This window comes from Corylus avellana, chromosome ca2 (assembly GCF_901000735.1).
Source record: "Corylus avellana chromosome ca2, CavTom2PMs-1.0".
Taxonomy (NCBI): Eukaryota; Viridiplantae; Streptophyta; class Magnoliopsida; order Fagales; family Betulaceae; genus Corylus; species Corylus avellana.
This window is the reverse complement of record NC_081542.1, coordinates 27,781,485-27,792,594: the sequence shown is the minus strand read 5'-3', so window position 1 is coordinate 27,792,594 and position 11,110 is coordinate 27,781,485. Positions and strand designations below refer to the sequence as shown.

General features: G+C 36.5%; 1 protein-coding gene across 1 annotated transcript; it reads left to right on the top strand.

Moving 5' to 3' along the window:
• Positions 1 to 2,737: 2,737 nt before the first annotated feature.
• Positions 2,738 to 3,477, top strand: LOC132169498 (putative F-box/LRR-repeat protein 23). Its single transcript, XM_059580528.1, has 2 exons — positions 2,738 to 3,291; positions 3,399 to 3,477. The coding sequence occupies exons 1-2, from the start codon at positions 2,738 to 2,740 to the stop codon at positions 3,475 to 3,477; spliced, it is 633 nt and encodes a 210-aa protein (XP_059436511.1).
• The last annotated feature ends 7,633 nt before the right edge of the window (positions 3,478 to 11,110 follow it).

Here is an 11,110-nt window from a genome sequence, read left to right as displayed (position 1 = left end):
AGGCCTTGTTTGGTTCGCGGATTATCTAGTCCATTGGAAAAGGATTAGCTACCACTGGGATTAGCTACCACTAGGAATAGATTAGCTAGTCCTATTCTTTTGTTTGGTTGTAACGCTGGAATAGACTACCTAATCTTATTCTTTTATTTGGTACAATGCAATATGTTGGTGAATGGAATCGTATTGTGATCTTATTTCCTAAAATACCCTTATAATATAAACACAATTTATATTATTAAGGACTTTCATTCTTTTCTTTTTTTTGAAAGATAAACAATTTTACTATAATTTTTTTTTTAGTTATGTCATGTATATATAATTTTATATATATATACATGCTTTCTACAATAATTGAATTCAACTAATATAAACAGCAAGAATTTTTTGTTATGTGTGTTTTGGGGATAACATATGAAAACGAAGCAACATGCATCAAACACATATTCATGAGACATATTTTTTTACTCAACTAGTTAGGTAGAAAATCAATTTTTCTAATAGGAAGATAAAACAATAAAGCACTAATAAAAAAATAAAGTAAATTGAACAAGGGTTGGTTAAGAATTTGATTTCAATAACATGTTACAAAATAAATTAAGTATTCATATATTTTCAAACCAAAAATAAGCATTTGATATAAACAAAAATCATAATGAATCAAAATACTCTTGTCAACATAAACTTACTTAATTTCAAAATAAAATTATCCACAGCATTCAATTGTTAATCTATAAATAACAGATAAAATAGTCTAAAAACACATAATAAAAATACTAGGTTTCACCCCTAACCCTAACTAGAGGATTAACCGGTCATAATCTTGAAAATAAATTCCATAATCAAAATGCTAAACATTAAACAAAACAAATAACATAAAAGAAACTAGAACTAAACCAGCAAACTATCTTTGAAAAAAATCTCAGTCTCCTAGTCTAAGACTACACAAGCGGTTACCGTTAGCAGGCTATGACCGCTAACCGCAACCACTTTGGGTGGTTATCGATTTTTAATAATCACAACCGCCGAGGCGTTTAATGGTTATTTTATAACCGGCAGTTAGCGGTTATTCAAACTAATAACTGGCAATTTTATAACCGCTTTTTTTATATGGATTTTTGGGCTTTTTAAGTGTTTTGGGCCATCAATTGGCCTACTTTTTTGGTTTATTTTAATCATTTTGGGCCAAAATGTCTCCAAAAAGATGAAAAATATGCTGTTTTTTAGGCCAGACAATATTTTTGAAAAGGCATGACCCAAATCATCTCATACAACATTATATATTTCACATACACAACCAAATGGCCGGCCCAAATCCATTAATCCATACAAATGAAAAAATTGAAAAGGCAAAAGAGCAAAGCAGGCATTGCTGGAGGCATAGCACGACCAAATGGCCAAATCCACTAGTCCGGATACAAATCATTCAAATGAAAACAAATAAACTCTCAAATGATGCAAATGGCCCAAATCTAAATACTAAAATGGTAATTAACATTTTTTTTTTTAAGAAACCGACTTTTTCCGGCTCATTTGAACCGAAAAGAATCGGATATCTTTTTTTTGAGGGTTAAACAAAAGTACCAAACCATTTCCTTCTTAGTTGGGTAACGTTCTCTTTTACGTGACCTATCTCGTTTACACCTCTTCTTTTCTCTTTAATTGCTGCTTCCCTCGAGTTTTGCTTTCTTTTATTTTGTCTTATCTGGTCTCTTTTATAGCTGGCAGATGTAGGAGACATTTGCCTTTCTTGTTCGTTGTTTTTTCCCAAATCAACGCCTGGATGTCCTCTACAACAAAGCCCTCTTCTTTTTCTTTTTCTTTTGCTTTAAGTCTTCTTTCCACTATGCTGCATCTTTACCCCTTTTTTTTATTCCTTTCTTTTCCTAAAATAAGGCAATACTTTCATTAGAAATATCATTTTAAGCTCAACATTTAATAATTAAATAATATTTCACAATTAAATAAAAAATTATTATCAGTAAAATTGGTGAGGAGGGTTTCCCACATTTAAGCTATTATCATTTTTTTCATTCTCTCCTTTTAAAAATTAACCATTCGATTTGTAGGACTTACACCTTCATTTGTGAGGACCCTACAAATTTAAAAATTAATTTTCAAGAGATGAGGAGAGAAAATGATGGGAGAATACAAAAGAACATCGTTTCTCATAAATGAAAATGATGGGAGAATACCAAAATTCCTATTTCTTTTTTCTTTTCTTTTTTTCTGTTCGGATTTGATTTGAATAGCGCGCCTGAAATTAAGGTTTTGATTGCTATGCTTATGTTTAATCTGCCTTTTTGTTGCACAATGTGATTGATTGATGTTCTTTATCCTTGAGTTGTACATGTAATCCTTGTGGCTGATAAAGCGGGAATTTGATTGGAGGATGTAGTTTTGATGATCATAAAAAATTTAAATTTTACTTGTTGTGCATCTTTATTATTTAATAACGTTTACTCATCAAAAAAAGAACCTCTGCCACCATAAATTCTTGTTTTGTGTGTGGGTGGGGGGGAATCTTGTGCACAATGAGTGCTTATTGCAGCACCATTGAACCAATTATAATTAAAATCTTCCTATGCATAATAAATCCCAGGACATCTGGTTTCACTTCTTCATGTTTAAATAATTAGGCTTCTGTAATTAATTATCGCCATCGTCTACCTTAATTAGATGTATAATTAAGGATCAGAAAATATGCAAGGTTTTATTTATTTATAGGTCCATTAAATGTATGTGTAGATTTTCTTGTCATTTCCTTCCATGTTATTTTAACAGTTCATGTCAGCTCAAACGCCTTCGACTTGCAAACTGCGAAGGCGTTTCAGATGGGGGATTGAGTGGAGTGGCTGCAAAACTTCCATTACTAGAGGAGCTTTCCATTTCATACTGTCCATTGTCGAAAGAAGCTCTGGAAGCTGTGGGCCGCTGTTGCCCCCTTTTGAAATCACTCCAATTCAACAACTATTTTCGGGGTTCTAAAAAGTGTCATGAGGAGGCACTTGCTATTGCAGAGAACATGAGTAAATTGCGCTGCCTCAATCTTGTTGGAACTTTTCGTCTGACTAACGACAGCTTGCAGGCCATCCTCGATGGTTGTCCTCACCTTGAATCGCTTGACTTACGGCGATGTAGGGACCTCACTCTAGAAGGGAATTTGGGAAGAAGGTGTGCTGAGCAGATTAAAGACTTGCGTCTTCCCCATGATTCCATTGATGACTATGAATTTAAAAAGTACTTTTTTGAACACCTAGCTGGCATTGGTAGGTTTAAGGACATAGATCATTTGTCTAATACTTATATATATATATATTTGAATTCAAATAAAAGAACAAGGAAAGGGGGACTATATAGATCATTTGTCTGATACTTATGAGTATATTATGAATTTTCAGAAGACGCCAGTTGCTCAGAAGCATTCGCCTGTTGCTCCAACTACAACTACGAAGACTTCTTCGACAAAGATTACTTTGAAGACATCGCTAAGGATTTTTATTTTGACTAGCATAAATAGAATGATTTTTATTATAAAATTTTAACTATTAATTTTAACATAATAATTAAAAATTTAAAAAATCGTACATGAAACAATTCCCTAAATCCCCTTAAGAATGTCTCTAAGGGGTAGTTCAATCGGATGTGAACCACGCCTCATGAAGCAGAGATCACTAGTTTAAAATCCCCCCTCTCTCTTCCCTTGTATGAACATGTCCAAAAAAAAATAAAAAATAAAAAATCCCCTTAAGATAAGTTTGGTTGGATCATTTTAAGAAAAATATTTACGAATTAATAGTAGGGTTATTTTATTAGTATCTGGGTTTGCACATTTTTATTTTTTCTCACATAGAGTTCAAATCCTATCATAAATGCTACCTGACTTACGGGAAAATATCAACTTAGTACCTTCGTTAGCCCAAACTAAAGGAATGCCATTGGTCGTCACATAGAAATGCCACGTCTTAAAAAATATTAAAATGAATTAAAACACTAAAATCTAAAAAAAAAAAACAAAAACAAAAACAAAAAAAAAAAAAAAAAAAATTGAGGTTCTTTCGAAACCAAAAAAGAATTTTTTTTTTTTTTTAGGTTTAGTTTTTTATTATTATTCATTTTTAGGACACGTGGCATTTCTATGTGATGACACGTATGATAGAACCTAATAAATGTATTAAGTTGGTCTTTTCTCGTAAGTCAAGTACCATTTATGATAAGATTTGAACCCTTTGTAAAAAAATAAAATTTTGGAAACTCATGTACTAATAAAGTATTTAACCTAAAGAAGATAAGTTTCGTTGGATCATTTTAAGAGCATTCACAATCGAGTAGCCAAATTTTTATGCAAAATAGCTCCTCAAAACTTACTTTATCTAGTTTAGCAAATGAATTTTTAAAGGCATCTACATCCGATTAGTTATATTTCTATCTATTTTATTAAAATAATATTTATTTTTTATTTTTTATTCATTTTAATTCAAAAAACCATTTCCATGAAAAAAAAAAAAAAAAAAAACACCAAATTAAACAACCAATCACCCCAAATTTCTCTTTTCTTCAAACTTGAAAAGTGGAAAGAGTTTTGGAGAAGGAGAAAATAGGTGAAGAAACAATAAAAAATAAAATGGTTTTCTTGAAAAGTACTGCTACATGTAGCATTTTTTTATTTTTTATTTTTTGGCTAATCCAATCAAATATTCATTTTTCTTTCTTTCTTTTTTTTTTTTTTTCTTTTTCGCTAATCTAATGTGGTAAGTTTTTTAAAAATTTGATTAGCTATTTTAGATAAAAGTACCATTTAGCTGCTCCATTGTGAATGCTCTATGAAAAAGATTTACAGATAAATAGTAAAGAGAAAAGGTTGACTTTACTTTTACGTCCACACATAGTATTAATTAGCAAAGTAGGAGTTTTGTCGGATTTTTTTTTTTTTTCAAATCAATGGCCGGATGTCCTCTACGAGTCTACGACAAAGGCCTGTTCTTTTTTTTGTTCTTCTTTTGCTTTTAAGTCTTATTCCCACGAACCATAAGGATAATTGTTCAATAAAATTTTTAAAGTGGTTGTGAATATGTTAAGGGCATGGGCATGGATTCAAATCCCGCAATAAAAATCTCCGTGCTTAATTAGTGTAAATCACCATGATTTTTATTACTGTCGTAGTGACGCTTTTAGTTTCCACCATCTAACTCTCTTTTATGTGGCCCAACAGATTGGTGTTACTATGTTCACACCTAAATAGAATAACCACAGTTGGTCTCTCCTGCTTACCTTTTTCACTTTAAAATAAAAATAAATAAATAATAAAAAAAATCTTATGTTCACGATGTTGCCACTTTACCCTTTTTCTTACTCCTTTCTTTTCCTACAAAAAGGCAATTACTTTCATTAGAATATCATTTTAAGGTCAACATTTAATAATTAAACAATGTTCCACAATTAATTAAATATAGAATGCAAGAACTAGAACATAATAAGATGGGATAATGTTTACTTTAAGGAATAACTTTACTTTAGACCTTTGAATTACCACGCGGTTTGATATGCCCCCAAACTTTAAAACCTCTCAATTTGAACCCTTGAACTTTCAATTGCAGTCAATTTGAACCCCTTGGTCACATTTAACCGTTAACTTCTAACGGCAATACCTAAAAAGACAAAAATATCCCTAATTTTTCCTTTCTTTTTATTTATTTATTTATTTATTTTTGGAATTAAGGGTAAATTTAAAATTTTATAAAAAATTTAGGGGTTATAAACATTATTGTCTCACTTTGAACATTTAAAATCTAACGAATTGGTTCAAATTGACTGCAATTGAAAGTTAAGGGGTTCAAATCGAAAAGTTTTGAAATTTGGGGGGTTTGTCAAATCGTGTGGTAATTCAATAGTCTAAAGTGAAGTTACTCCTTACTTTAATAAATAAAATAATGGTGAGGAGGGTTTCCTCAAGTTTTGTTACTCATTTAAGATAAAAGATCTGGTGTTTTCGTCTAGAGATATACTAGAATCTAATAAAAACTCCATTTTTTTCCCATAAAAATTCATGTTATTTGTGTACTGTTAGAGTTCTCGGTGGGGCTGATATTAAGTTATGGCTCAATCGGTCTTGAGAGATTGTGGAATCTTAAAGTTGATAGGCTTTAGAAGACTTCACTAACCATAATGCCATATCAATCAATCATCAAGAAGTTTTCTCTCTAGCAAACCCTAGATGAGAAGGAGTTGTGTTTCCAGGCTTAGACTGTGAAAGAATATCATGGAGGGTTTTCAAAACTCTTGTATCTGTGGTGATTTATCTTCGTATGGCGGATGATCTAGCTGCACAGTAGGAGAATTTTTCATTGACGAAGGATGAGGAGGTGGAGTTATCGATTCAAAAGGTGGAGTTACACGAAGGGGTCACGATTGGTCAAGCATGTGTGTTGGGCAAACTGATCGTGGTCATATGGTGAGCAGAGAGACAATTCGATCAGCTCTTATGCAACGGTGGAAACCGTTGGAAAGTCTCTCCTTCAAAGTCCTAGGGGAAAACCTGTTCCTGATCGAATTTTCGAATCCTAAGGATAAGGAGAGAGTTTTGGAGGGGTGACCGTGGATCTTTGAGGGGCACCTGTTTCTTATTGAGGATTTTCATGGAATTAAAACGCCATCACAATTCACTTTTGAGAAGGCAGCGTTCTAGGTGAAGATGAAAAATTTGCCTTTAGCATGTATGGGTAGGGAGATCGGTCATAAGATTGGAGCATCGCTGGGTGTGGTCGAAATGGTCGATACAGATGCGAGGGGGATAGGGTGGGGAGAATTCCTACGAGTTAAGATTTGTCTAGACATGTCAAAGCCACTTCCAAGAGGAAGGAAAATCAATATTGAAGGTAATACTACTTTGATCTCGTTCCAATACGAACGCCTTCCAAAATTTTGCTTTCAATGTGGCGCGATATGCCATGGAAGAATTGGGTGTCCCCAAAGGAGTAGTCTTCGGTAGCAAGAGACAAAAGAATATTGGCCTTGGCTGAGGGCCCCCTCTCCCACTAGACAACCTGATCGAAGTTATAATCGGTTCTCATATAAAATGGGACCTGCTAGTTCTGCATATCACACGGAGGAGGGGAATCATCACCGAGGGGCAAAGGGGAGCCAATCGGCAGGAGACAATGGAGGTGGCGCTGGTGAATCTCCGGGAGCTGGGCATTCCAAGGGGTGTGGTCTAAGAAGCGGGTATTGAGGCGAAAATCACGGGGGGAATAATGGAGATTATGGCGAGAAGTATGGAGAATATGGAGAGAATAATGGACGAACGGGCAAATCCCATTATGGTAAGTGGCAAAAAGTGCATGAAGGTTTTGCAAAAAAAGTTTCAAGGGAGAATTCATGCACGTCAGTTTGGAGGGAGAGTAATTCTCGCTTCCCTAATAAGGAAATATTGCGCGACAATGTTAAAGAGAGTAAGCTGGCTGATTTGCATGGCAATATTACGAGGCGCGAGCTGGCTAAATTGCATGATGAAGTTATGAAGCACGAATCGCCAGGGGAGGGAGCTGTCTTTGAGTCTAGGCGGCAGAAGGATGGGGCCTTGGGTCAGCTATAAAGCCCAAGTACTTACATGGGCCCTCTCATTTCTGATGTGGCGAAATCAATGCAGGGGAACAAACTGTGCAACACCGGTCTGCAGTTGGTTACTACGGGAAGTCCAGGAAGGACTATTCCAAAAAAAAGAGACCGTGAGGAATTTGATTTGTCTACATAACCTAATATGAGCCCGGTGGAGGAGTCACGGAAAAAAAGAAATTCCAAGGGAGAAATTGTATCGTCTGAAATAACAGTGAAGGGACGCAAAGTTATTTCCATAAAAACAACCAATGGTTTGGGGATGGCGGAGGCTGTGGCGCAACCCCGCCGACCGCAATGAAGATAATAAGCTGGAACTGCCAGGGGCTTGGGAACCTCCGGACAGTTCGGAAGGTTTGCCAATTAGTAAAGCATAAGAAGCCCAAAATGGTTTTGTTTTATGGAAACCAAGTTATGGAAGGGAAAAATGGAGGTTATTCGGTGCAAGCTAAGTTTCTCTAGCATGTTTGTGGTTGATAGTGTCGGTAGGAGTGGTGGTTTGGACTTGTTTTGGGATGATGATTTTTCAGTGGATATCCAAAATTTTAGCCAACGTCATATAAATGGATTGGTTAAACATTTGTGCGATGGAGTCCCATGAAAATTCACTGGATTCTACGGTCATCTTGATGTGTTTAAACGTGTTGAAGCTTGGGCGCTACTTAAACATCTAGCCCGTATGGATCCGGCTCTGTGGGTTTGCTTAGGAGATTTTAACGAAATTTTGACAATTTCGGAAAAATGGGGTGGAGGTGGACATTCGAATAGTCAAATGGCAGCTTTCCGACAAACTTTAGAGACATGTGAACTTTCCGATCTTGGTTATCGGGGTCCAAAGTTTACTTAAAGTAATTTTCAAGCCGGGGTGCATTTTATGAAGGAAAGGTTCAATAGAGGAGTTGCTAACTCGGCATGGAGAGACATTTTTCCGAATGTAGAGGTGATGGTAGAAGTGATAATTTGTTCCGATCATGCCCCACTTATTTTGTGTTTGTCTGGACATGATGTAAGTGGGCGTGGTAGGAGAAGTTTTCAATATGAGGAGAGATGGATTTTGGAAGAGGTGTACAACGATGTCATTAAGCAGGCTTGGACAGGTGGCACGGGTAATGGTATTGGATGGGCAGTAATTGAATCCAAGGTTGTACGGTGCAAAAATGATTTATTATGTTGGCAAAGAAGCTGTAATGGATCACTACAAAATCAGATTGTGGTTCTACAAAAGCAACTGCTTGACTTTCAAGGCAAAGAAGGGGTGGGGGTAAGTGAAGAGACTCGAGCCGTGAAGTCTAAATTGGAAACTTTGCTAGATTAGTCGGATCTCAATTGGAGGCAGTGAGCCAAAGCTGAATGGTTGCGAGGTGGAGATCGAAACACAAAGTTTTTCCATGCCTGTGCCAATTCTCGTAGAAAACCCAATGCTATTACTAGTATTTTGGTTACTGAGGAGCAGCTTTTCACTTCGCAAGAAGAGGTACAATTGGCTTTTGTCAATTATTTTCAAAGCTTATTTACTTCTAATAGTGCAGATGATATGTCTCCATGTCTACAGCCTCTTGAGCGGCGTGTTATGGAGGATATGAATAACGCTTTACTACAAGCGTTTACTATTGAAGAGGTTGCTAGTGCTCTACACAGCATGGCTCCACTAAAAGCCATGGGTCCGAATGGCCTAACTACTAGGTTCTTCTAGAAAAATTGGAGCACTGGGGGGGGGGGGATATTTGTCAAGCTATCATTGGTACTCTCAACTCTGGTAGTATGCCTTCCTTCTTAAATTTGACAAATATTGCTCTTATTCTGAAAGTTAAGGACCCTACTTGTGTCAATGATTTTAGGCCTATAAGCCTCTGCAATGTTATATATGAGATGATTTCTAAGATTCTGGCAAATAGGTTGAAAAGAATATTACCCAATATTATTTCACCTGTTCAAAGTGCTTTTATCCTAGGGAGACTGATCCCAGAAAATGTGTTGGCTGCGTATGAAACTCTTCATACAATGCACACACGGATGAAGGGGAAAACAAGTTTTATGGCTGTCAAACTAGATATGAGTAAGGCTTACGATCGGGTAGAATGGAGGTTTTTAGAGGCGGTAATATATCGATTGGGTTTTGCTCCGAGATGGGTTCAACTGATTATGATGTGTGTCACATCGGTGCAATACGCGGTTTTGGTGAATGGAAAACCGTGTGGACAGATCAAACCGGAAAGGGAGTTGAGGCAAGGTGACCCAATATCACCCTATTTATTTCTTATATGTGCAGAGGCATGAGTGCCATGGTGATGAAGGCTAATGGTGATAGGATTTTGATTGGAGTTCCTACATCACGAAGGGGTCCTTAGATAAGCCATTTATTTTTTGCGGACGACTGCTTGATGTTTTGTAAATCTAGCATGCTCAATTGGACACTCTCACCAAAGTGTTGAGACTTTATGAAGCAGCTTCTGGACAACGTCTCAACAATAATAAGACATCATTATTTTTCAATGGTAATACGCCATTGGAGGTGAGAGGAGCAATTTTTGAAATAGTTGGGATACCTTCAACTCAACGGTATGATACGTATCTCAGGTTGGCAAAGAGATCCTCCTCAAGGCTATGATACAGGCTATACCCGCTTATTGTATGAGTATTTTTTGTCTCCCACATGCTCTAGGTTTGGAGATAAATTCACAAATGCAAAAATTTTGGTGGGGTCATCAAGAGAATAAATCTCGAGTGCATTGGATGAGCTGGGGGCGGATGGGTCTCCCAAAAGAGTCTGGTGGGATGGGATTCCGTGATTTTATCAGTTTTAATAAGGCTCTGTTGGCCAAACAAGCTTGGCGGTTATGGTCTCAGCTGGATAGTTTGGTGGCACAAATTATGAGGGCAAAGTATTACCTAGGGAGCACAATTTTGGAGGCGAATATAGGACGGCATTTATCTTTCGCTTGAAAGAGTATTTTTAGCTCATGTGACTTACTAAAAGAGGGATTGGTTTGGCGAGTAGGTGATGGTCGCAAAATTCGCATTTGGAAGGATAGGTGGCTTTCAAATCCATCTACTTTCGAGTTCTCTCCCCTCCTACATTGATGGATCCGGAAGCAACCATTTGCAAACTTATAGATAAAGATTCGAGATGGTGGAAAACTCCTCACTTGGAAACAATTTTTTCAAAAGAAGAGGTACACATGTTCCAAGCAATACCAATAAGCTGTACAAACCAGGAGGATACTCTTATATGGAAGGGCACCAAGAATGGGGTTTTCTCTGTTAAGAGTGCTTACCATATGCAAAAGGAGGTCTTGTCTCTTGCCTTGGCTGGTAGCTCTTCTAGTGGGGCGGGTACCACAGTATGGAAGCAACTTTGGTCATTGCCAACTCCTAGTGTTGAAAGGAATTTCCTATGGTGAGCATGTAATGATATTCTTCCGACTTGGGAGAATTTATGTAGGAGGAAAATTCTCACGGATCCCCTGTGCCCACTGTGCGGTCTAGAAATGGAGTTTGGATT